Raw genomic sequence first — 27,073 nt, forward strand, 5'->3', positions numbered from 1 at the left:
GTTACGCAAGATGCCAACAAGAAGATTATTCCGATAGCCTATGCCATTGTCGACGAAGAGACTATTTCTAGTTGGTCTTGGTTCATGGAGCAACTAAGATACCATGTGGCCCGTGATTGGTATCCTATTTGTATCATTTCAGATCGGCATAATGGTATCATCCATGCCATGACACATTTTGACTATTGGCAAGAACCTTTGGCCTTTCATAGGTTTTGCCTATGACACGTTAGGAGTAACCTAATGACTCACTTCAAAGGCTTGCACCTTAAAAGATTGTGTTGGGCAATGGGAAGAGCCAGATAATTGTACAAGTGACGGGCATTCAAACGAGAATTGGGGAACATGTTTCCAGACGCATGGACTTATTTGTCTAACATTGGAGACGAAAAGTGGTGTCTAACACATGACGGTGAGAACCGTTGGAGTATTCTTATAACCAACATATCCGAAAGTTATAATAATGTACTTAGAGGAGCACGTCATTTGCCTATCCGGGCTTGTATTGATACGACATTTCATCGGACAGTTGAGTTGTTTAAAACCAGAATAGAGGATGCCAGACATTGCCGTAATCCATTTCCTCCAAAGATATGGCGGCGGTTTAAGAATTCGGACCAGAAAGCGGGACTCCACAGGGTTGTTGAGTTCGATGGCTCATCGGGGGTGTACAAAGTTGTGACTGGCCGACGTGTAGATGGCAAATGAGGTAATACACAAACGGTCAAATATTTTGATAAAACATGTTTTTGTGGTAAGTGGCAGTGCTACAGACTTCCCTGTTCGCACGTGATGGCCGTGTGCAGGCATCAAGGTGATAATTCGGGAGTGCTTGTAGATCCCCAGTTTATAAAAAGGCGTTGGGCGGTGTAGTATTCAGGTAGGTTTAACCCTTTGCCAAATCTGGATATGTGGCTCCAACCAGATTAGGAGTTACAGGCAGATAGAAGTAAATATGTTGCACATCGGGCGTGAAGGGTACGAGTTAGAAGAATTCGGAATGAGATAGATGAGAAAGACCCAGAGGAACCGAGAAGATGTACAAATTGTCATCAGTCGGGGCACAATAGAAGAAATTATCCAAATTTTAGAGCTTGACGTCGGGCGTTTTAGAGATAGGAACCAGTGTACTCGTATTTCTGGGATTTTTTGGATTATGGAATTAGTATATTATATGAGATACATTTTGTTGATCAATGTTTAACTCATTATATTTTTGTGTCATTTTTAGCAGCTCTGTGTCTAAAGCGTTGCATTAGTATGAATTATGAAACTCCTATTCTACTATTCAAATGTGTGAAACCTTATATATTACATAATGTACATACAGTTATTGTTTTCGGTATGGCCGACATTCCTACACAGGAAGTATTGCATCTGGACCCATTTGTGTACGATATTATCTCAGCAGGTACTACACACCAGGCACATTCTATATTTCACGGGCACATTCTAGGTGATCAGCTTGATGTCAGACGATGTGATAGGAATTTTTGGGAGCATACACCTATTCTTGAGACTGTTCGACATTATATTCGATTGGCTGGTTTTGAAGAGGTGCTTGACTGTGGATATATGATGTTGATCATGCTTTGATCACTAGTTTAGTGGAGCGATGGCGGCCCGAGACTCATACATTTCATCTCCTCGTTAGAGAGACTACGGTTACCTTATAGGACGTGGAGGTCCTGTGGGATCTACCCATAAATGGTCCTCCAGTTATAGGGATAGATACATCTCATAGCGTTCAGGGGTGGAGAAATTTATGTGAGGAGTTGATTGGTTTTTCTCCACCGATGTTAGATTTTGATAAGTAACGGCTCAAATTGGGGTGTTTATCTAGAGTATTAGATACAGAGTTGGCACCCGATGTTTCGGATGTCCAATGTAGACAGCGTGCCCGCATATACCTGCTCCTGATATTAGGCGGCCATTTATTGTCAAATAAGTCCGGTAATAAAGTCCAACTGCTGTATATGCCATTATTACGAGATTTGGAAACTGTTAGGCAATATAGTTGAGGTAGTGTGATATTAGCAATTCTGTATCGATCATTGTGTAGCGCCACATCTCCCTCTAGATCGACCATTGCAGGACCATTAGTTTTGCTACAGGTACATTACTCTTGTTAAACGTGTCTAAATTTAACTATAAAATAATTACATGGTCAGTTAACATATTTAAATATAACTTAATTACAGCTATGGGCGTGAGAACGTATACCAACGATGTGCCCTGATCGAGTGCAGCCATTAGAGCACTATCCTGGTCCATATGGAGCTTGGTATGTATATCAAATATATTTGTATAATACTAATACGAATCAACTGTTTCCTCTAAGACACAACATTCGAAATTCTCTGCAGGTGGAATGTTCAATTTGATGTACACAAAGTGGCAAGACATGTTGTATCTATATTCCGAGATCAGTTGACAGACCTACGTGCTCGAGAGGTACACTAACTATCCTTTGATGTCATTATGATTACTCTTTGCCGTTATATCTGAGTAAGATGCTTGATCATTGTGTATATCTTGGTTGTACAGCAACAAGATTATGCTTGTTCTTGTTAAAATGAATTGGTTGGCAGGGAGTTTTCGTCCAATTATAGGGGAGATGCTGCCCAAATTTTTGAAATAATTATGTATTGGAGGATAATTGTTGTGTTCATTTATTGTATGTATGTCATTGAATAATTATTGTCTTGCAGTTCATATGACAGCCATACTCAATCGATGTTCTCGCTTCTCTGCCTACACATTATACTGCAGGACGCGACATTTGGAGATCTGTCATGTATCTCATATGTTGGGAAGTTGTCAAGCCACATCTTCCGAATCGAGTTATGAAACAGTTTGGATATCATCAGCCTGTGCCTGATCTTAGATTGACCGAAAATCAAGCAGCACTACATTCTCTAGATCGTCGTGACAAGGGGAATCAAGACTAGATAACTACGCATGGAGCATATGTTGATGTATGGACTGATCAGCATATGCATGTGGAAGACGGTGCTGTAGCTGAAGATCCTACATATCCATCTGATGAGTATCGTCAGTGGTATCGCGAGCGGACAGTGCTATATATTTCAAATCCTACTAGGCATCCCGTTTTTCCGGAGGGCTTTCAGGGTGATAGTGTTAGAGCACAATATCTGGTAAATTTTCCTTACAATTACTAAAATAGATTCTTCGTTCGTCCGATTTTTAAGATTTAATTCTATTAATCCTCGCTTATACCCAATATTTGCACTCCAGATGGATGCTATGTTTCAGGTATATTACATGGCTGAGACCTCTCTAGCACAGAGTGACGAACAACATGCAAATTATTTTAATGCAATGAAGGACTTTGCATCCATGACATTGGAAACTGTAGGGGAAGCATCCCGACTTGCTTTTCCCCCTCCACGAGTACCACAGCAAATGCCACAACCAGTAGACCCGAGTCGCGTTGAAAGAGCTCCTAGGAATGTTCACGGAGGTCAGCATGGCAGTGGACGACATCGTAAACTCCGATCACCAGAACCCACCGAGCAAACTGGATTTGATGGAAGGTCACAGGCTACTGAGCATCAGGGCACGTCTAGGTCCATTGGCCATTCTAGGTCCCCAGTGCCTATGACGGAGTTAACCCCCCAAACAGACTTACATCTTGGCAGTGGTGAACAACATGTAGGAGGTACAGATGAAGGCCAAAGTACCCAAGCTGTTGATGCTAGACTTGAGTCACAGATTACTCAAGTCGATATAGTGATGCCAGACCAGCCACGTCGAGCACAAAGACTACACAAACCCAGAGGATGTGGCACTCATGAAAAACTTGGACGTCATTGATATTCAAAACTCTAATTGTGTAGTACTTGTATGAATATTATAACTCTGTGTTATATACTTATATATTCATTACGTTTTTGTTTATATTCATCGTCTTGCCGAATATTAGCAGTTCAAATTAATCACTAGTTGAATGCATGTATTTATTATTTTGCATGTGCATGTAAGGTACAAATTATTAGACAAGTGCTTTAAAATGTACTCCTTGATTTTGGAGTGTTAATAGTCAAAAGGTTATTTGTGCATGAGCGTCTGCAGAAACTGCAGAAAAGTAAAAATGCGACCACAATATGCGCTATTACGGTAGCGTATTAGGGCCCGCGTATTACAAGCAGCAGCTAATAAGAAGCAAATGCGACACATAATACGTGACCACGTGGTCGCGTATTATGTTCTCGCGTATTACACCCTGCGGCAGCAAAGAAGAAAGCGCGACCATATAGTCGCGTATTGTGTCGTCGCGTATTACAATCTGCGGCCTCAAAGAATAAAACACGACCACAAATACGCGATCATGAGATCGTGTATTGCAGTCGCGTTTTGAGTCCTCGACCATAAAATCGGCAAACGCGGCCAGTTCCTTCAGCATTCTTATTCTTCTTCTTCCTCGTGTGTTCTCTCTTCCAAACTCACCCAATTTCCAAATCTTTATTTTCGCAACATAATCTGTTTAAAAAGCATCAACCCAACACCTTTTGAGCATTATACAACCTTTCTAACCAATTGAAATTTATCAGAAACACCTCAAAATTCGGTAACCAAGGGATTGAAGGCTAGGGTTTTCATCCGCTAAGTTCTTCAATAGGAGGTCAATTTCAAATTGTTTCATAGGGCTTTTTACGTATTTAGCATCGCCAAACTTTCTTCTACGTGATTGAGGTAAGTTTCTTCATCGAATATTCGTATTTTCGAAATTCATAATTTTCAATTTCCTGAGCTTTCTGATATCTTTTAATTTTGAATTTTTGCTGATGTATATAGATGTTTTTGGCCTCACTTATGTTGATTAAGGTTATTTAAGCATGTATACAAGTACAAATGTACTCTATTTGTTGGTTTATTGGTGGTTTTAGATTATGAGCTCAAATTTGGCTAAAATTACGAAGTTTGCCTACGATGTTTTTAACCTACTGGTGATCAATCGGTATGGTTAATAATGCTTAGTTGATGATGCTTTAGCATGTGTATTGTATATATCGGGCCCATTTGGTTGAATTTGTGAGTTATTACGATAATTTTTTCTTAACCAGGTTTACAACTATTTACGTGTTATTGTTGTTAATTATTGCTTGCTATAATCATGATTAATCCTAATTTCATTGCTTGTGATATAATTGTTACATAATTTGATCAAATTGGTGACTTAGGCTAGTTTTTGCAACTTTACAATAATATCTCTATTGTTGGATCTTTTTGAATATTTAATTGATTATTCGTGAACTAGAGATATGAATGTAAGGTTATTTGAGCTATTTTTGATTTGTCAATATACATTATTCACGATGTGACCAATATTTGCCATATTGATTTATGGGTTGCTGGATTTATTTGTTTTTAGGTACTATGGCAAGGAAAAAAAGGCAAGCAGTTTATTCTTCCTTTAGCAGTGAGGAGGCTGAACAAAACTTGGATCCCAGTGACGAAGGTGAAGAAACTGAAGAGGAAGCACGATCGCCTTCGCCTGCACCTGCTCCTAGACGTCTACGAGGGAGAATTGCACGAGAGCCACGAATATTTGTTAGCGCTAAGTTTTCCACTCTACAGCACCAGGAGTGGTATGAAGCACATGCCAACTTGGAGTTCTTGTTCGAAAAACATGTGAGCCCCGAAGTAGAGACTGCTTTTCAGATTTCGGAGGCATTTGACCGACTTGGTTGGGAGCCAATTCTTCGACTACCCGATTACTACTATCCGAACTTTGTGCGGGAGTTTTATGCTAATATCATTAACAAGGCGAAGCATAGTGGTGAAAAGGTGGAGTCCTTTGTTCGAGGAACACGCATCGTCTTGTCAAGGCAGCGTTTAGCAGCCTTTTTGGGTTGTCGTGACGAAGGTCCTGCAGTGAATTTGAAAAAAGGCTTCGTCGCTCCAAACAAAAGATAGGATCCAGCACATGCTATGGCAAAGTTCGGTCTTCAGTACCAACCTTTCCGTTCATCGAGGAAGGAGACGATTGTTGCTACAGTTTTTGATGCCAGACATCGCCTCATCATCTATATGATAGCGCACAATGTGATTCCCAAGAAGACGGGCCACAGCGAGGTCAGGAATAGTGATATCTATTTCTTGGACTATATGTTCCACAACCGAGGAGACCTCTTATGCTCAGATTTCGTTGCCAAATATCATCATCAGCTATATACGGTCAACAGTGAGACGTCAGACTACTTCTTTCAAGCTGGCATTCCCTCGACTACTCACATTGGTGTTTGAAGGGATGGGGGTTAATCTAGCTAGAGTTGAGCGACAAGTTGTCCGCCCCAGTACCCAGTTATCTTTTACTTTGCTACGGAACATGGGCATCGACGTGGCTGCTTTCCTTCCTCCACTTATCGAGCGGCGTTCTAAAGCAAGGCATGGTGGAGATGATGCTGATCCATCCACCTCTGCCCCTCCACCATCTCCCCCGGTGCATCATCCTCAACCCAACTGGCCATGTCTTTTCACTACCTTGGAAGATATTCAGTTCCAGTTGCAGAGGACGGACACTCACTTGGTAAACATAGAGCATCATTTAGGCATTCCTGCACCTCAGGGTGGTGGTGCAGATGAAGATGACGATTGAAGCTGTACCATTACGATCACTATCTTATTTGTGCATGGATTTGCTTTCATTTTGTTTTTAATCTGTGCAATGTTGGATGTTGGATCACTATCTTATTTTGTTTTTAATCTGTGCAATGTTGGATGTTTAACTCAGGGTAGTGGTTTGTGATTTTTGCCTAATCTGGATCTCGGCATTGCACTAGGGAGTACTTTCTTCTTATTCTCGTATTTCTTTCCTTTCTTAGAATACACATTCAGGACAATGTGTATTATAAGTGTGGGGGAGGAAATGTGTGGTACTTTTAGTAGTTTTATGTTTAATATTTGGACACGTCGCTGGAAATATTGCTTGGATTAAATGTTCTCTATTTTGAGTTTGCTGGCAGGGAATTTAGGCCACTTTTAAGGGGAGACTCTGTCAAAATTTTTTCAAAAAAAAAAAAAGGATTTAATCCTAATATATTACAATAAACAACTACATTTTTTGTCAAATATCTTAGTCGGTGCATTAAATATATGTGGTTTACTCTCATTTTTTCTCATTTAATTTGGAAATGATTATTATGGCAAAGTATATGTTGTAATCTATAAGATAAATAATCACATAATAATCATTTGATAAATAATCATTTCGCAAATGCGAGGTACTCAATCTGAACACAAAGCCAGAGTTTGTTTCCAACCGTATACAGAACTATACATGTATAGTTATTTCTTTACAAAATGTTTTAATAATTAAATTAGGTGTTTCCAACCGTATAATTATCAAATCTTTTAATCTATAACTTTTTTGTTATTTACATACAAAGAATTACTAGTATATAAAATGTTGTACTGGGAGCTCACATTTGCTAACTTCTAACTCGTGTGAGTTTTCAAATAAAAAAGGATTTATTCCTCTATGATAAATGTCAATGGAAAAACAAAAATGATTGTCTACTCCTAATTAAAAAAAAAAAGGCACATTTTGAATATAATTTTCTGGACATAATATTTATCGGATGCTAGATACAGTCAAGCCGAAAGCCTACTAGTTCGGTTACGATTTATTGCCCCAAATTAGTATCAATTATTGATGGCAATATTATGAGATTTTTTTTCCAGTTCTGATGAATTTAGAGCCTTAAGTAGTAAAATTTATAGAAATTTTCATTGCAAATTGTAAATCATTTTATAATTTGCAGTGCAATCATAAAGCAAGGGAAAATGGCATTACAACTGAAGCAAAAACAAAAATCATGTCAAAATCTAGATTCATGTTCTTGGAAATAATCTTAAGATGGTAAATAGTGAATATTGGCTCTAGTTTCATCACTCGCGTGATGAAACACGCATGGCTTCTAGGCTGAGGAACTCGCATTTAAGAAATGTAAGGTTACTTACCTCGCATTTGTTAAATGCGAAATGCGAGGTCTTCGACATCTTTTTCTTTTTTTTTTTTGTATTTCGGTGGTTGGAAAATTCAGGGAGAGTTCGCAATTGGTAAATGCGAGCTCAAGGAACTCGCATTTGCTAAATGCGAACACCCCTTTTACAGAATCCCATACACAAAATGCCTCCTTTGTAGAATTTTTTTAAAAATCATCATAATATTAGAAATTTCTCGGAGATCCTTTGCTATTTTAATGTGCACTTGACAAGGCACTAACTTGGCACAAGGGGGTAAATGAGGGGCTGTGTTAACTAAAACTTCATACATAAGGGACCAAAGTAGCAATTGTCTTTTGTTGCACATAAAATCGTATTTCCCTTATCCAAACTGTCACAACGGTGGGGAGGACGAAGATGGGGCTCTTCGGGATCTCGAACTTGCCCTTACCGGCCCTCTCTCCACCACCACTCGCCAAATTCACCCACTATAAACCTCCGCCAAAACCTTCTTCCACCGCCGCCGTCGCGGCCAGCACCACCACCCCTGACGACAAAATCCTACGCCAAGTCCTATGCAATGGAGTCTCAATTCTTCTCTCATGTGGTCTTCTATTGTCCTCTCCGCCGTTGTCTTTCTCAATTGCGAATGCTTTCGACTTGCCGTCATTAGTTCAATCCTCGATTCCTGCTTCCGATGCTTCTTCGATCAGGAATTGCCGTGAAGATGAAGAGCGACAAGAAGATTCTGGGTTGGTGACCAATGAAGGCATAGTGGAAGAGGCTTGGGAAGTTGTTTATGATAGCTTTCTCGATACTACTAATCGTCACCGTTGGTCTCCGGAAACTTGGCTTGTAAGTCCTACGACTGTGATTCTTTTGTTGCAGAATTTAACTGTCGCATTTTGTTCTTTCGATAATTGTGTATGTAGGATAAAGTTTAGAAAACGTGTTTGGGGTTTTCTGGAAACGTATTTCTGAAATACTTCACTATAAAGTTTGGAAATTGTTTTTGTGGGAAACATATTGACCATCCAAACAGAGCCATATTGATATTCTGTAATGGGGGATGCTATCTTTCCATTACTTTGTACTATTGTTTCGTTTTTTCCTTTTATTTTACTATTGCAATTTCTTGTGGTTCAGCAAAAGAAATTTGATGTTTTGGGGATGTCATATCAGACAAGATCAAAAGCTCATGCTGTTATTAGGCGGATGCTGGCCAGCTTAGGTGACCCCTATACTCGTTTTCTTACTCCTGAAGAGGTAATTTCTGGTTAATTGCACGGGGAATTGGATTTTAGTGGTACTATTGGGTTTTATTTCTAGTAATATGGTTGATAACATATTTAGGTGAATGAACTAATGTAGTGTAGCATAGTCCCAAGTGTATTTCTGAGATCTTTAGTGCTGAAACATTTCGTCAGCATCTATTTTTTGCCTCCTCTCTGAAGTGTGCATATTTTTATTGCTCGTCTTCTCCATCAGGGCAGGACTTTTTAATTTTTGGGCGGCAGGATGGGGGAAAAAAGATGGAAGTGGAAATCTTAATCTCAGACTTATTAATATGTTGTAGCTTGTTGGTCCTTTTGACCCTAATTCTTAAGTTTATTTGTGTGCTATTTTATGAAATTGCTAAAGGCAATGCATAAACTATCCTGTAGAGCCTATTGCAATGCATAATTCACTGCTAATCTTCACTTAGCTGCTGAAACAAGCTTTTGGGAGTAGGCTGATTCACTCTTAGATTTTTTTTTTTTCATATATGATTCTTATACCAAGTATAAACGTTATATGTACTTACAAAATTTTCAGTAATTTTATTGCATGAACATGTTACTTTCATCATTGCTGAAAGTTCTCCAAGATGGCGAGGTATGATATGACTGGGATTGGGATTAATTTACGGGAAATTCCAGATGACAGTGGAGGTGTGAAATTGAAGGTTTTAGGGATCCTTTTAGATGGCCCTGCCCATACTGCTGGTGTGAGACAGGTATTGTGTTTGAACTCAATGCTAAATATCCATTTTTTTTAATTTTTAGTGCCATATACCAACTGTTTAACATCAGAACTGAAGTTTATTTTCATGCCTTGTATATAATTTTCAGCTTAATGCATAGTACATAAGCAAAACTTTTTTCTGTGTTTGGCCATACATTGCTAGTTAATGTTCAAACATAAGGCTGTACATGCTATTGTTTCAGGTCATGCCTTTTATGGTCATTCTGTAGTGTCACTTTGAACAACCATGTTCTTAGTTATTTAAGCATTTTTTTCCTTTGCTTTAATGCAAGGACTAAGGCCCAATTATTTTGGCAAAAGTTCAGATGCAACTTGATTATGCATTCTCCTTTTTCTTCCTCTAGACCTCTATATCATTGGCTCTCTATGGTTTTGTGACTCTCCTGTTAACAAATCACTAGAAAGTACTACTTCAATAAATATAGTTGGGCCATTGGACTACTAGACCAGTGGTCAACCCTTGACACCCCTCTTCCTAAAGATGAAAGGTATTTACTTGGAGTTTTCTTGTGATGTGCTGCACTTAGCCAAACTTTGGACATTCATCCAAATGTGGAATTAGCATCTATCGTATTTGAAATACAGGAAATTCGTTGCTGCCACTTACCTGCAGAGCTCTCAGTGATGCAGCTGAGAAGCATACGTATGGAATAGGTTCTAAGATTTACGTTATTTTCTGTGAATTTGTCAGAAGGCCTGATTTTTATCTGGAAACTCAATCCCTAGTTCTTGAGGCCAAGTCTTTACTTTTTTCTTTGCTGATAGAGGAATGTGTACATAAAACATGTTGCAAATTAAGTACAATATTCTCCGGTTAGATTTTTTTTTTTCCCACGTCAGTTGGCAGCTTCAGTAATCACTGGTAACTGCACAAACAGGAGGTTCTGTCGAGGTCATTTTCTGGTCCAACACATGCCAGTGCTCCTTTCTTCGACACATATTCCGTGTCATCTTGCTGATCCCTCTAGTTTACCAGAAGTACCTAATTGTTTAACCAACAACCATGCATCTAGTTGATGACCTAGTTTCTTGATTCCAGCCATTAATAAGACCTTTTGCATTTGTCAATTCATTAGCATTATGTGCCAATGGTGCACGCAATCATGCAACCATTGACCAGCTGATGTCATGAGACCCTACTGCCAATAGTCAGGTACTTATGCTAGTTGCCTGGCACCAATCATGTGCTGAATGTGCCTTGACTGGAATATTGATTTCTGTTGCCTAGATCCCACAATCAGTCAAATATACGGCTTTCAACCACATCTAATCGAAACCTGTGGACATGCTTGAAAGTCTGCTTGCTTGCAGTACTTGTTTCTGCTATCTCAGATAATTAGGATCTAAAAATAGGACTATAACCCACTACTCAAATGATGAAAAGAAAGTTCAATGTGAATCCCCTGTGCTGCCCTTTTTCCTTGGAAGAAGATAATCCTCTCATACCTACTAATTGATGTGCTTTAGATACATTTCCTCTAACTCCTGAAAAAGACATTCACTAGGATGTGACAGCTGCAAGTGCAAGATGAGGGCCTTCTGCTGATTTCCTATTTGAAACTTCCATTGGAAGAAGGTTTAGTGAAGAACACAGAAGAAGTATGAATATTTTGTCACAGGGTAAGGTTAACTTCCAATTTTTTCCTCATAAGCAGTTCTTCAGTCTGTCTTTCGGAGGTTTAGAATGAATGACAACCCCCCCCCCCCCCCCAAACAAAAAAAACAAAAAACAAAAAAAAACCTCTCCAAATCTATCAACTTGAGGTTGATGCTTCTCGATGTGTCTTAGAGAGAGACATTGGTTACCTTTGTAATTTCTGGTATTGGTGAATAATGGTGATCATTGGCTTCTTGCCTATTGGCTATCCACTAGAGCAGCTTGAGTCTTATAATAGTTTGTTGACCAAAACAGAATCTCTTGATGGCTTGAACATTGGAATTGGCTCTATATCAATGGGATATCATAATTGTGGCGCTATTCTAGTACTTCAGAGAATTCTTAATTGTTTAGGGCTACAAGATCGTTAACTTATAATTGTTTATAATTTATAAGAAGAAATTGTGCCAAAAATTTAAATGAGTGCCAGCTGAAGCTGTCTTGTAATTGTTCTAATTTTTGTAGACCTCTGGTCTTTTCAAGATCGTATAAAGCTTGAAAAAATGATAAACCATGAGTCATGGCCCAGTAAAAACTAAATGGACAGTTTGACACTAGCAGCAGCGGAACCACATTTTAACAAGGGTGGTCTATTGGCCCCCAAAAAAATTAAAAGAATAAGCTTGAAAATATAACACAGTCTTTACTTTTACTCACTATTGCCCCCCCACACCCCTCAATTTTGGAAAATATTCTTTTCCCTTAATATAGCCCCCAGATCTTGAAAAACTCTGATCTCCTCTCACATTGCCTCCTAAACTATTAATTTTTTAGATACCTCTCCTATGGTACAATTTCTTTTAGAGCTATCAAAACAGAATATTGGGTACTATTTGAGTAAGAAATAACTTTAGAAAAAATAAAGAAAAAAGCCTTGAAATAATTGCATAATCTTAAACTGAATTTCTCCTTGCATAACAAATGGAATCATTTTAGTGGTACAATACTGCCCTACTGGCCATAGGTCCTAGTTCCGCCACTGAACAATAGAGATTGGAAAAGAAAAAATTTTTGTTTGAAGTTGTTAGAGTTGAATTAAATCAATTTTAGGCATGTGGAGTATTATTCGATGCATTGGAGAGCTATTACTATCTGCATTATCTGTGAATGCCACAACCTATTTATGTTATTTTCTGGCTGTTAATATGCTTAAGACAGTGAACAACTAAGAGTGAGATAGGACTTGGGATTTGGTTTTGTAAGTAGAATTTCATATACTGTTTAAGGTGTCATGGGGAAGATGGCATTTGCAAGATTTTTGGTTTGATTTAATTGAGCTGTTGGCCTCAGAGGAGCATTGAGTGAGAGAGCGGTACTTCATGTGATAAAATACCTGCTTTTACACTTTGTTAACTAATGTTTAGTCACTTTTCCTTTGAGGAATAAACACCATGCAGTGACTTGTAATGTACATTACATCTCATTTTATTATTTTTGTGATTGGTGGCTGAGTGTTGTGGTTTCTAGATTGGCAAGATGGTATCCTTACATGGTCTTTGACTAAAAAATTGAGAATCTCAACAATCCCTTCAAAAGGGCATGGTATAACTACCAGAGGTCTTCAGAAAACCTTAAAGTTTCCATAAAGGTCATGCTTTTGAATTTTCTCTGCCAGACAAATTTCCTCGACATTTCATGTATTTTTTGCAAATAGATTTTATTAGCACCAGAAATACTCTGTTCTTCCACTTGTTTCCTTTTTTGAGTTTCTAATTTATAAGGGACATACTAAAAGATAAATGAGACAGCCTTCATCACTTAGAATGTCCTTTCAATCCTTTTGTAGAGAATTATTAGCATTGTCTTCATTCTCTTCTAATAGTTTCAATAAAGCTATAAAATAACTTCTCTTTCTTTTCAACTTTTATAGGGAGATGAATTGCTGTCTGTTAATGGGGTGGATATAAGAGGGAAATCTGCCTTTGAAGCATCATCTCTATTACAAGGTCCCGGTGAAACATTTGTGGACATCACGGTTAGTAATTCTGAATTTTGAAGTACGGTCATCATTACTGCATCTCTTATCTCATATGGTACTTCTGCAACGTGCTTCTTAGATGAAATGATGCATGTTAGGTCAAGCATGGAAACTGTGGACCTGTCCAAGCCCTTGAGGTCCAGAGGCAATCTGTTGCAAAAACTCCCGTTTTTTATCGCTTGGAGCAGAGTGAAAATGGAACCACATCCGTTGGTTATGTGCACTTGAAAGAGTTTAATGCGCTGGCAAGAAAAGATTTGGTTATAGGTGGATGCCTTTTTCATTGTACCTGGAGATTAACCTTTTTTTTTTTTTTGGCAAGACAACCTCATCTTTAGTCATTCTTCTTTTCTAGATGGTGTTTCCTTAATTTTCAGTATAATGGGGGATATTGATGTTTTCTCATTTGTTCTTTTTCCTTTATCCAAAATATGGCTATCCAGCATTTCTACATCATTTCTACATCATTTTTTATTGTGTAGTTGGATACTCATGTCTCTCATAGTAAAACATCTACATGACAGACATCTGTCGAAAAATTTTAAATATGATGCTGTTGAAGTTCTTTCATCCTCCTGCTAAGCATGTCATGAATTGTTGCCAAATGTTGGTCTTTTTATTTTCTCCATGTTGAATAAAAAAATGTTATTGTAAACATGCTTTATATGCAAGATAAACATGAATTTGCAAGGTAAGTAATGACAGAGGAAAATCATTAACTAATGTTAATGGCAATAAGAGATTTTGCAACCTTTTTTACTTGTTACTACACAGAGTATTATATAAGCTAATTATTATTTGAACTATTTTTCATCGGACTTAGTATATTCATGATAAGATACCAAACTAATCTTAAAGTTGTTTATTCTATAGTCGAGATGCCAATAAGCAAGTTCTTTCTCTTTCAATGTCTATGATGCCAGAATTTTCTTTCATTCTCTGTGTTGATTGTATTCCTATTTGGTCTTGCACATTGAGATTCATTTCATATAGCTGAAGGAAGTAATTTTGCAGCAATCAAGCGACTCGAGGACACGGGTGCTCAATATTTTGTGCTTGATCTTAGAGATAATCTTGGTGGACTAGTACAGGTTAACTTACTAGTCAATTTTTTTCTGTGCTTGTTACTTCTTCAGTTTACAACTGAATTTTATTCTTTATTTCTTGAATTGTTCAACAATTGTGTTAAGAGCAGCAAGTATTTCCTGTACCCAAACAGACATTCAAGGGGAGTATGCCAGGATATGATGCTAATCGTCTCTTGGAAATTAAGTTACTCTGGTGTTATGTTTATTATTTGGGCTAGCAGTAATGCTGAATAACAAGTATTTAACGAGCGTGCTCTCTAAATGGCTTAAACAGTTAGTCAATTTGGTCATTTGACTTGATACTAGAACAGTTCATTTGGTTTGGATGCTGTTTGTGAATGGGTTTATAATGTTTTCAGCCTGGATGTCTTGTCCTTAACTGTGCGGGAGGGCTTTGAGGAGCAGACAAGAATTATCCTCTTCTCCTAAAGTCGTCCCCGCATCAGGATAATAAAGTGGCTGGTGAGTGCATGCACAGGTGCCACTATCAAATTTGAGATAGTTGAAATGAATCACATGATTATTGCTGTTGAAGCGGTTTATGAACTTACTTCTTGCTGTCGGGACTTGTGCTTCGAGTCCATGTGGTCAAGCTCAACCTGGACACCTAGGAGTTTCATTTGGGCAAAAACAGGGCTATAAATAAGTTCAGTTATGCATGTTAGTGCAACTGAGGTTGTGCCACTGGGGACTTAAACTTTTAGATGAGTTCATCAAGAAGGCTTAGTTATGTTGAAGTCCTTAGATCTGCTGAAGGATGTTATCTGTGGTGACAATTCTGAATTCAAATGATCAGCAACATTGCTATGAGACCTTGGTCTGATTGTGAAACAACCATGTTTGAGGTGTCAAGTGTAAGAGGACCTTGGTTCAAGTTCCACAGTTATGAGTTGCAGTCTAACATATGTTAATATGGTTCCCACTGATTGTAGATCTGTTCTTTCACATGTAGGATGTTAGACTCCTTGTTTCTGTCCCCCATCTCCCCTCCACCCCACATCCAAGAAAAAAAAAAAAAGAAAGAAAAAAAAAAGATTAGTAAAATTAGTTAATTGTGATTAGGCCCCAAAAGTGCTGAATATTTTGAGACTAAGAAAGCCAATATTTAGAGTTCTTTCTTGTCCAGGAGAAATAATCACATTGCGTGCTTTCATAGTTTGGTTCAGAGTTGTTGATTGGACTGTAAAGGATTTTCTTACTGAAGTATTCTTGTTTCTACTGGAAGTCTGGAATATAAGATGAAAATCGCTTATTGCTCTCCAAGAACATAACAAGATGGATAATACTTGTTCTCCAGAAAGTGCAGAATCTGATTAAAGAACCACTAAAATGTCATGTAAAAAAATCTGCACCGACTAAAGCATTTAGCTCAAATACCTAGTTTCCCAACCTATTGATGGTGTGGAAATCTGAAAGTATTTGGAGGGATGCAATATGCATGCTTTCTTTTCTTTGGAGGGACACAGTATGTGTGCTTTCTCTTACTTTACTTGCTTTGTGGTCGATTCACCTTTGAACTGTATTTGTATATAAAAGTGCTGCTATGCACCCTAGGGAGTTAATATTTTTGTTTCTTTTCTTACAGTTGTGTTTCTGCTGTCTTGACGTAATTAATGCACATTACAGGATTTAGTTGCTACAGTAAACGTTTTTGAACAGTTTAATGGCCTGAAGAAGTGATGCCTATGGTTTCTGGAGGCCTGTTCTGATTTTCGTTCTGTATATCATCAACCGTTTTGTCTTTTATATGAAATCTTTTCCAAGCATATGATGTTCATAATGGTTGTTCATTTTCAGGCTGGGATTGAAATTGCTAAACTCTTTCTAAACAAAGGGGAGACGGTAAGTGAATCTACTCCATCAAATTTAGGACATTGAAATGCATTTTCTTCCAAAATTTTTTTCTTTTTTTGGTTCCTTTAAACTAGATTTTGTGGTGTATATTTTTCTGGGTTTTGTTTGCTTTGATTTTATTCCCATTTGCAGCAAAAGAGCAATTTGTTGTGCTATTTGTTAGTGAGTTTATAAAAAGTAAATAATATGCTTAAGTTTGTATCTTCCTATATCTTTCTGACCACTGAAGGACACATATATGCGAGTCCCAAGTTATAAGTGTTTGCATAGGAGATTATTTGAAATATGATTTGGAATAATTACTATTGCACTTTTTGCGATGTGATGTATGTGAGATAAAAAGGTGTGTTGGAAAATGTGTTTGTGATGCAAGCAAATATTTTTTGTTTGTAATTCCTGTCCAAACACACATATTTCTCCTGTTATTCACTGTAGACCAGAAGGCTGTTTTGTATGTGGGTCTCCATAGATGGAGCACTTAGATGTCTTCCTAAATTTTATTCCCAGAGTGTAAATTCCTATGTAATGAAGAGTTTCATTAAGAATTTATTGCCCTATTAGCTTTCGTATTTTGTGTCAGAAACAAGTAGTTCTTTTTCCCTGTGATGTGGGGATTTTTCATCCTCTCTTGCTCACCATTTCTGTTGTTCTGTTTCCTTTTCTTTTGTTTCCTTTTTAATCATCTATAGTGCTTTTGATTACCATTTACTGAAAAGCTTCTGCACATGTCAGATCTTTTTTTTTTAGCAATTTGAAAAACTATTTGATCATTTGATCTCAATTTCTTTGTTCCTGAATGGAATAGGCTACAACTAGCATTCATGAAGTTCCTTTTTTTTCACCCCCCCCCCCCCTTTTTTTATGGCCATGGACAGGTGACTTATACTGTTGGAAGGGATCCTGAATATGTCAAAAATATTGTAGCAGAAGTTCCACCTCTAGTTTCGGCTCCTGTTATTGTAAGCCTTATCTTATGGCTCGTCACTTTTGTTGATTATTATCATATAAATAAGGAAAAAAATCACATTGATCATGTGCTTTCAGAAACCTTGGTAATATGATGAGCTCATAACATGTATGAATTCTGCATGACTTTGTACCCTTTGTAAATGTAATTGAGAACTGAAATGTAAATGTCTGGTGTAAAACTTTTGGTCAAGGGTGGACTTTGTGAAATTGGATTTTGATTAAGACTGCAAATAACTGTGCCACAGAAATAGGATTTTTATGCAAAAATGAATCAATTTTGAATTAATGGGTTGGGGAGATATAGAAATGTAATCGCCAGGATGATTACTTAAATCCCTTTAGGTCCATTGACTTAGAGATGTCCACTATCAGTTAGTTGTTCTTTGTTGAACATTTTGGACTAATGTACTTTTGAATTCAGCTTCTCAATGCTGATGGTGGTTGTTTGCTTGAATAGAACAGTTATTTGCTACATTGAAGCCCTAATTTCCTTAGGAGCTGATAAAAAGGTCTAGCCCTATTTTCAGTTTATGTTAGTTATTTTTTGAGCCTTGCCTCTGTAAAGACTTGCACATATGACCATCTTCATCGGAATTTTTATGTGCATAAGGTGTTTTACACTACTCCCTCTGTCCCAAAAAAATTGTTGTATTGTGCTTTTAATCAACAGTAGCTGCTGATGATGTTTAGTTTTCCCAGTTTGAATTTTGTCCTTCAGAAAGTTGAGTATCCAGCAGTGAGGAAACAAAAGAATGCCTTTATGTTACTGGGACTTGGGACCCAATTGTGGGCCCAAATGATCTCATCTTTCATGTTGATGTAGAAGAATGGCATGAATGTGATTAAACTTAGCAAACACATTTTCAAAATTGCGCAAATCAATCACGCGTCGGGAAATACATGAATTAATATTCTTGGGCCTCACAGAAATGACTTTAGTCTTTTCTACCAATTAGCTGTAAGGTTAAACTTGGAAGAGGAACACAGATTTTGTTTCTATTTTTAGTAAATGACAACAAATTTACGACAAAATAATGACATGACAGAGGCAGACTTTGGGTTTCAGACATTATTTTGTACTTCTGAAAAATCTTTGTTCTCATGACGAGTCTTATTAGTTTGTTGCTTGAGTGCAGGTTTTTGTGAACAAAAATACTGCGAGTGCAAGTGAAATTGTAAGTTGTTTACACTACAAGATTTCATTCTAATCTTAGTTTAAACTTTTCTAATTAAGGTTCTTTTTTTATTTTTTTTTTTATTTGGTTGCTTGTTTCAGGTGGCCACTGCACTTCACGATAATTGCAGAGCTGTTCTGGTGGGGGAAAGGACTTATGGGAAGGTAGTATTTGCTTTTGTAGTTTATACTCATATGCTGATGTGTGTTTTAATTTTTTTTTTTTGTTCTCAAATGAAATGCATTAAACCTCGGAGTTGCCATATAGAATAGACATGGATTATGGACTTTTTGTTGGTTATTCTATATTGGATAAACTTGCCTAAACTTGACGGAGCTTCAATGCAGCTATCTACATAGTATCAGTATTGTAACCTACATTAGTTTTTTGGCCCTGACATGATAAATAAAAGTTCCTAGCTTTTACTAATTTATTCTGATATTTGAGCCAAGTCCATTAAATACTCCATGTCCAAGATAATCTCATGATCTTTGGTCTTCATGATGTTGCTGTTTACATCCTGCTATTGAAAATTTCATCTCTTCATCTTAGCAGTAAAGTACTAGAAAAGGTAAAAGGAATTCCCACATTGGATATGCTATAATGGGTGATCAAATTAATTTTGTTCCTGCAGGGACTGATTCAATCTGTTTTTGAGCTGCATGATGGATCTGGCGTTGTTGTCACTGTTGGGAAGTATGTTACACCAAATCACATGGACATAAATGGCAATGGGGTTGAGCCTGATTTCCGCAGCCTCCCTTGTAAGAACTCTCCTTGCCCTGATATTAATAATATCAGTTCTTCAAAATCTATATTTAACCTTCTTTTACAGCTTGGGATGAAGTCATGAATAATTTGTCTAAGTGCCATAAGCCACCAGAAGGATGAGGTGAGGGTTAGCATTCTGATATTTTTGTGTTTTGAATTTTGCTTTGCGTAAGGTTTCAAGCTCATTGTTTTATGAATTTCTCTGAATCTTAAGGTTTTTGGAGTTACTAACGTTGCTCGGACAATTTCATGAGTTCAATGCTCGACATCAGTGTGCCAGCAATGAGCCGAAGTTCAATGATATGATGTGTGTCCTACCTTTGGTTCGTCCTGAATTCGTGACCTCGCTGAGCACCATGCAGAGGGAAATTTCAACATGTTTAGAGCACAGTTGACTACTTGGCGGTGGTTTCAAAGGATTTTGTTGGCGTACTAAATCAAGGCTCAAAAATAAAAAATTTCTATATTATTATTTAACAGTGTTTTAATTAAGTTAAGGTTTTATTAAGTTTATTGGAGTTAAGTTATAGTAGTTTTATTGTTTAGAAATTAGTTATTTATTAGAAAATTTCTTATAGTGTAAGACTTCTTTACCAAACCATCTAGTCTATAAATAGGGAGAGTTATTATTGTTGTCAGCTAATTATTGTCGTCATTTAAAAAGAGTGAAATTTGAGAGCCTTGTTATCAAGTGTAATAATGATATATGGTTGATTTATTTCTCTTCTCCTGCACATGTACATGTATGTGTGTAATTTGCCTCTCCATCTACATTGGTTCTATGAAGTTTACTTTCTATAGTTTTTTATTATAATTTTTTGGGTTACACTGATTTAATACACAGTTAACTCCTTGACTTGGTTTGAATATTGTTCAAAAGAAGTGCAAATGCTACCTACCGGAGACATGGGATAAGTTGTCTATGGGAGGTAAAAAGATAAATCAATAATACAGCTAGAAGCTTTGTAGATGAAGAAATATCTCCCATGTTGAAGAGTTTCAATGTTCCAAATCTATTGGGTTCTATTTCATATTTCAATTCAACATTTAAATTTAATAAATTTAGATCTTAATATGTTAAAATAGATTTGATAACAAAAAATTGAACATTTGAATTAATTAAGTGTCACTGAATTTTTTAGGGAAAACTTGCTCTTAAAAATAAGTGATAAGTTATTCACTTATTACTGAATGTGATATACATTCAAATGTATTTGATTTAATATTTAACAATTTAATAACTTAATGAATTCAAATTTCAGATTTCAAATTGCAGGTTTTAGGTTTTAGTTTTATCAAATACACCCTAAAATTTGTGTAAGAAAGGAAGAAGCATTGGCCCCAAGCTTTCGCTGTTACTATGTTTTGCTGTTAAAATACCCTCCTTTTAACATATGCATTGTTACTCTAGGATTAGGATCTTTGACTATTGTAACAACCCAAAAAAGGGACACCTTAACTATGTAAATGACCTCTCTCATTAGTGCTTTTGAGTTAATAGCACTAAATTATTTTGCAATACTATTTTTGTCTTTAATTAAATAACACGTCAAAAAAGGAGTTCAAAAATAAAAAATAGCTGAGTACACAATATATGTTTTCTAATGCTACATCGTTTTTGGCCTTGGAACAAAAGACTTGTTTTTTGCTTTTGTTTTCTCATCCTGCTCCCTCCTTTTATCGGATTGAAAAAGCAGTAGTCACCTTTCAATCGCAAACTTGTAATGTTGCCTCGCTGAACTCCAGCCGAAGCTGAGCTTCAAATTTCATAGATTGGTGTCCAACTTCAGGGATTCACCAATCTAGCAAAGCAACAATCTTGTTGGGATTCACATACGAGCGGGATTCTCTGAAATAGGCACTATCCTAGTCAGAGCTGCAATCTGCCGAAGGGGAAAAGAGGCCGAACAAAGAGCTTTGGTGCATGGCATCCGAAATCGGCATTTTTGGTGAGCATTCCCTTGCTTTTGAGTTTCTTTTTTTTTTTTTTTGCACTTTTCCATGCCTTGACGTGGGCAAGCTTCACGGCCAGATTTGCTTATGAATTTTTGGATAATTCGTTTGTCAAAGCTGTGGATTAAAATTGTGTTGCCATTTGTTGCTTTGCACCTTCCCTTTTTTTGGTAGGACGGGATGATTGAACAACGAATTCAAAAAAATGAACAAATTAAAGTTGTTGCATTTTTATGTGAAAAGAATTGGTATCTTCAAGTGTTAGTGGCTCTTTGCATATTACTACGGTTTAGAGTCATTTCATTGTTTACCCTGGCTTATAATTGCCCAGATTACTACAGACATAGGATTCCATTCGTTATCATATGTTCGTTTAAAAAGACAATATTATCATTCGTTGTATGGGTTTTAAGTTTACCATTGCCTAGAGCTACTTTTTTTTTTTTTTGGATAGGACTTTGCAAAATATTTCTTGAAAACATACTGGGTGTCGCTCCTAGATTTTGATTTAAGCAAACAAAAGTTTGGCTATGGTATTTGAGGATGGTCAAATCGGCTCGGATATCCCGAAGGCCCACACATCCCACAGGCTAAATCCCTGATAGCTCCACCTCGGACATCCTGTACCCTTAGGCGACCGGGGTGAACTCGACTTTCGTTCCCACCTCGGTCGGAGCTGTAGCTCACACCGCCGAAGTGATGCGTAAGGGTCAGATAACTGGAAAAGTATTGGATGTGACCTCTGACACACGCTGACGTATGACTGGCAGCTGCTCTGACACACTGCCCCTTGCAGAGTCTGATCAAATCAGTGTGATACGCTGTCTACATCAAATTTCTAGGGACCTGCACCCACAGCTTCTCTCTTTCTCCTGATTGTCCTGTATAAATAGCGGGAGCTCCCACTGAGAAAGGAGATGCAAAATCTCTGGTAAAAAGGCTAATATTCATCTTCCCACATTGCTTCGATCCTAACTAACTTAAGTTTCGGAGCTATACCGGGGGATTCGACCCATCTTCTTATAATTTAAGCAGGTGATCCTACTGTGGTGACCTCCTCAGCCAAGAAGACTTTCTGACCTTCGGGCCACCTCGTCAAGTCAAAAATCACCTCTTCAATTGGCGCCGTCTGTGGGAAGTCGAAGACATCAGAAGATGAGGCCTACGCGTTCTAAGAGCAGGAAGGCTCTCACTATTGGAGTTGAGCAAAGTGGGGCAGCCCAACAAGAAAATTCCTCTGAAGGGCAAGAGTCCTCAAGGACCCATCCCGCAAACGAAGAAGCCATAACCCATATGGCCGAATTTGTGAACGAGAACCCTAACATCTTCGAAGAGTTAAGTAGGTACTTCAAGAGGTAGGGCAAACAAAAGGCCGAATCCTCTAAAAGAAAGTCGGATAGATCCCCCGAGAATTCATCTGATGAGGAGTCTGATGGGAGGCGTCTAAGCCGGAGCGCTTCGAAGCGAGCCATATCCAAGGCTACTTCTAAGGTCGCCTTCCTAACCAAGACCTTTTCTCGAGGGTGGATTACATGAGGGCTCCACCTTTCACGGATGACATCAATGAGGAAAGGCTTCCCCCGAACTTCAAGCTTCCCTCCATATCTTCATATGACGGCCGAGGTGATCCTGAGGATCATATTCATGCTTTCATCTCGGCTTTCCGGATATATTGCATTCCCGACCCCGTCATCTGTCGGGCTTTTCCAGTATTCCTTCAAGGAACTGCTCGAAAATGGTTCTGGGGTTTAGAACCTAGGAGCATATCCACCCTGGGGGAATTAGTGGAGAGATTTCTCTACCGATTTGTATCCTCTAGGCCTACGACCAGGACCTCGACTTATCTGCTGAATATACAGCAGAATCTAGGAGAGTCACTTCGGTCCTATGTACAGAGGTTTCATGAGAAGAGCGTGCAGATAGCTGATCCCAATGAACAGGTTACAATAGCTGCCTTTACCCACGGGTTCGTTGCCTGGGTATTTAATACTGGGATACACAAGAATTACCCCCGCACACTCAAGGACCTCTGGTCGAAGGTCGAAAAAGGCATACAGGTCGAGGATCTCAACTACATGAAAAAAGAAGTCCAAACAGCTCGCTCGGGAACTGATTCCCGAAGGAAGAAAGAAACCAGCCGAAGTGAAGCCGGTATTGACGGTGGCTTCCAAAACCCTAACCGGGATCGTCGAAATGTATTTGACAGGATAGCCAAGGGGAAGTCACCTATCCCTGAATCCGAGCTAACCCCTTTAAACACCACCCGATCTCGAGTACTCTCCGTAATGGAGCAGAACAACTTCGAACGTGCCCCTCCAAAGATGTTCGGGAGCAGAGACAAGAGAAACTTCAACCTCTACTGTCTGCATCACCGGAACATCGGACATGAAACGGAAGACTACAACGACCTTAAAAGAGAGATAGAGCACCTCATCAAACAGGGGCACTTGAAACAGTTCATCCGCCGAGATGGAGGTCATCAACGCAATGACTCTCGACGTGAGGACCGAGATGACCAAAGACGAGTATCGAGAAGCAGCTGTCGACCCCTTGAGGATCCTAGAGACGGGTCCTCGAGTCACAGACTAGGGTACGGGTCGAATATCGTCGGGGTCATCAACACCATTGCCGGAGATCCGACGGGAGGAGATAGTCAAAACTCCCGGAAGAGGACCTACAAGCAAGCCAACCCAGATCAGGCCGAGTCGAGCTCTCGCCTATTCGAAGTGATCTTTTCCGGTTCCAGTGATCCCGTCCCCGCTGCCTCTAGCAGCCATGAAACTCTGTGATTGAGGTGCTCACTAATAACTACATCGTCAAGAAGGTCTACGTTGACCCAGGGAGCTCGGTGGACGTTATGTATCTCAGAACTTTTGAGAGTCTAAAGTTGACCAAGGAGTAGCTAACCCCTGTTAGAACCCCCCTGGTAGGGTTCGGAGGACACGTTGTGCACCCGGAAGGGATGGTCACACTGATGGTGACCGTAAGACATCATCCCTGCTGCCGTATCGTCCCCATCAATTTCGTCGTGGTCAAAGCTGACTCTCCTTATAATTTATTGATGGGCCGACCTACGCTTAACGCTTTACATGCAGTATACTCCACGTATCATTTAATCTTCAAATTTCCAACTCCGGCAGGCGTGACCGAGGTGAGCAGTGATGTAGGTGCTGCGCGAGAATGTTACCTCGCCACCTTGCAAGCCGCCTCCACCTCAACCTCCGGAACGAGGCCAGAGAGAAGGTCCAGTATCCTCTCAATCAATTGTATCGATTCTCAATAGACCGGGAAGCCGAAAAGGTTAGAGACCGGAGATGAGGTAGAGGATATCCCCTTGGATCTCTCCAGGCCCGATCAGACCATCCGCGTCGGCGTCCATTTGCCTGACTCGCTTAAGATACAGATGGTAGATCTTCTCAAGGAGCACCGGGATGTTTTTGCTTAGGCTGCCGATGAGGTCCAAGGTGTGCCTCATCACCTCATAGTACACGAGCTGAATGTTGATTCTCAGGCACGCTCGGTCAAACAAAAGAGAAGGCACTTCGGCCCAGAGCGCAGCCAAGCAGTAGGCGAGGAGGTGGACAAACTCCTGCCTGAGAAGATTATCAGGGAAGTGCAGTACCCAACCTGGTAATTCAACCCAGTCATGGTCAAGAAGGACACGGGGGCCTGGAGAATGTACGTCGATTTTACCGACTTGAATAAGGCCTGTCCTAAGTACTGCTACCCATTGCCTAGAGTCGACGCCCTGGTGGATTCAGCCATGGGTTACGAAATCTTCTGTTTTCTCGATGCCTTTAAGGGGTATCACTAGATCGGGATGAACGAGAAGGAACAGGAGAAGACGGTCTTCTACACAGATCAAAGTGTGTACTGTTACACCACCATGCCCTTTGGGCTGAAGAACACCGGGACCACATACCAGCGCTTGGTCAACCGAACTTTCAAATCTCAAATAGGTCGAAATGTCGAAACCTACGTGGACGACATCCTCCTCAAAAGTCAGAAGATCTCCACTTTCCTATTCGACCTGAAGGAGGTCCTCGAGATCCTTCGTAATACCCGGATGATGCTGAACCCCAAGAAATGTATTTTTAGAGTCACCTCGGAAAAATTTTTGGGATACCTCGTCTCACGGCGGGGTATAGAGGCAAATCCTGAGAAGGTGAAGGTGATCCAGGAAATATCTCCACCTCGGTACACCCGGGATGTGCAAAGGCTTACAGGGCGACTGGGAGCCCTGAACCGATTTCTGTCGCAATCTGCTTCCAAGGCATTGCCCTTCTTTAAGGTCCTGAAGAAAACTGACAACTTCTCCTGGACAGGAGAGTGCCAACAGGCTTTTGAGCAACTAAATGAATACCTACACCACCTCTCAACACTAACTTCATCTCGGATTGGGGATAAGCTATACCTATACCTGTCTGCCGCGGATGAGTCCGTGAGTGTCGTGCTAATAAGGGAAGAGAGTGTGCAAATGCCCGTCTATTACGTTAGCCGAGTCCTTCGAGATCCTAAGATCAGGTATACTCAAGCAAAGAAGCTCATGCTGGCGTTGATCCACGCAGCTCGTAGGCTGAAGCCCTACTTCTTAGCTCATTACATTTGCCTGAGGACCGATCAGCCCCTCAAACAAGTCTTGTCACGCCCCGAGACTTCCGGACGTCTCACTAAATGGGTCATCGAATTGGGAGAATACGATTTGTCCTATGAGCCCCGAACGGCCATCAAAGCGCAAGCCCTTGCGGACTTTATAGCCGAGCTCACTTTCGATGAATCGAATGAGTCCATCTCAACCACTGTTGGGCCTCAGCAGTGGATCCTACATGTGGACGACTCGTCTAACAACGAGGGTAGTGGAGCCGGTTTGCTCCTAGAAGACCACCAAGGGGAGTTGTGTTCGTACGCCCTTAAGTTTGATTTTGCTGCCTCTAACAACGAGATTGAATATAAGGCAGTCATTGCTGGCCTACAACTGGCTCATAAGTTCGGTGTTCAGCACATCTTGGTCAACAACGACTCCCAACTCGTTGTGTGCCAGTATGAGGCTAGAGAAGAGGTCATGCAGCGTTACCTCTCCAAAGTCCGCCAGTTAACAGCACACTTCGAGTCCTTCGAAATTCAAAGGATACCCCGGTCACAGAATAGACGGGCTGACGCCTTATCTCGGCTCGCATCCACTTCCTTCTCTGACTTGAACAAAATAGTTCTCGTAGAAGTATTGGCCGAACCAGACTATGCAGAAGAAATCGTGTGTCCCGTTTACCCAGGGGACACTTGGATGAGTCCGCTAATTCGGTTCCTCAGTCAGGGAGAGCTCTCAGAAGATCGAGGCGAAGCAAGAAAACTTCAGCGTAAAGCAGGTCGGTACGCTCTCCGGCAAAACGTTTTGTACAAGAGATCGTACCTCGACCCGTGGTTGCGGTGTACCACACCAGAAGAAGGGAAAAGAATCCTCCAAGACATCCACGAGGGGCTCTGTGGTGCACACGTTGGCTATCGGATGCTAGTCAAGAAGGTCCTATTGCTTGGGTACTTCTGGCCAATCGTTCGGCTAGATGCCCAACTCATGGTTCTTAGCTGCCCTTCTTGCCAACATTACGCTCCTGAGCACCACCAGCTGACCAACCTT

The 27,073-nt window shown here is 39.6% G+C and overlaps 3 protein-coding genes across 3 annotated transcripts in view; all 3 read left to right on the forward strand.

Annotated features, from left to right (window-relative positions):
- Window positions 1-8,384: 8,384 nt before the first annotated feature.
- LOC113781952 (carboxyl-terminal-processing peptidase 1, chloroplastic) lies at window positions 8,385-20,243 on the forward strand. Its single transcript, XM_027327835.1, has 13 exons — window positions 8,385-8,826; window positions 9,118-9,237; window positions 9,830-9,967; window positions 13,524-13,628; window positions 13,730-13,898; window positions 14,646-14,722; window positions 16,517-16,561; window positions 17,449-17,532; window positions 18,679-18,717; window positions 18,819-18,881; window positions 19,352-19,481; window positions 19,553-19,609; window positions 19,703-20,243. Exons 1-12 carry the CDS (start codon window positions 8,389-8,391, stop codon window positions 19,606-19,608), a joined length of 1,464 nt encoding a protein of 487 aa, XP_027183636.1. The 5' UTR covers window positions 8,385-8,388; the 3' UTR covers window position 19,609; window positions 19,703-20,243.
- Window positions 20,244-22,973: 2,730 nt separating this feature from the next.
- Window positions 22,974-24,230, forward strand: LOC113782510. The gene has a single exon (XM_027328401.1). It carries the CDS (start codon window positions 22,974-22,976, stop codon window positions 24,228-24,230), a length of 1,257 nt encoding a protein of 418 aa, XP_027184202.1.
- A 1,031-nt stretch (window positions 24,231-25,261) lies between these two features.
- The window catches only part of LOC113782511, a 17,073-nt gene continuing 15,261 nt past the window's right edge, over window positions 25,262-27,073 (forward strand). Inside the window, exon 1 of the mRNA XM_027328402.1 lies at window positions 25,262-26,959. Within this exon, the coding sequence (XP_027184203.1) occupies window positions 25,262-26,959 (1,698 nt within the window). The remainder of the gene's footprint in view (window positions 26,960-27,073) is intronic.

This window comes from Coffea eugenioides, chromosome 9 (genome assembly GCF_003713205.1).
Source record: "Coffea eugenioides isolate CCC68of chromosome 9, Ceug_1.0, whole genome shotgun sequence".
In the NCBI taxonomy this organism is placed as follows: domain Eukaryota; kingdom Viridiplantae; phylum Streptophyta; class Magnoliopsida; order Gentianales; family Rubiaceae; genus Coffea; species Coffea eugenioides.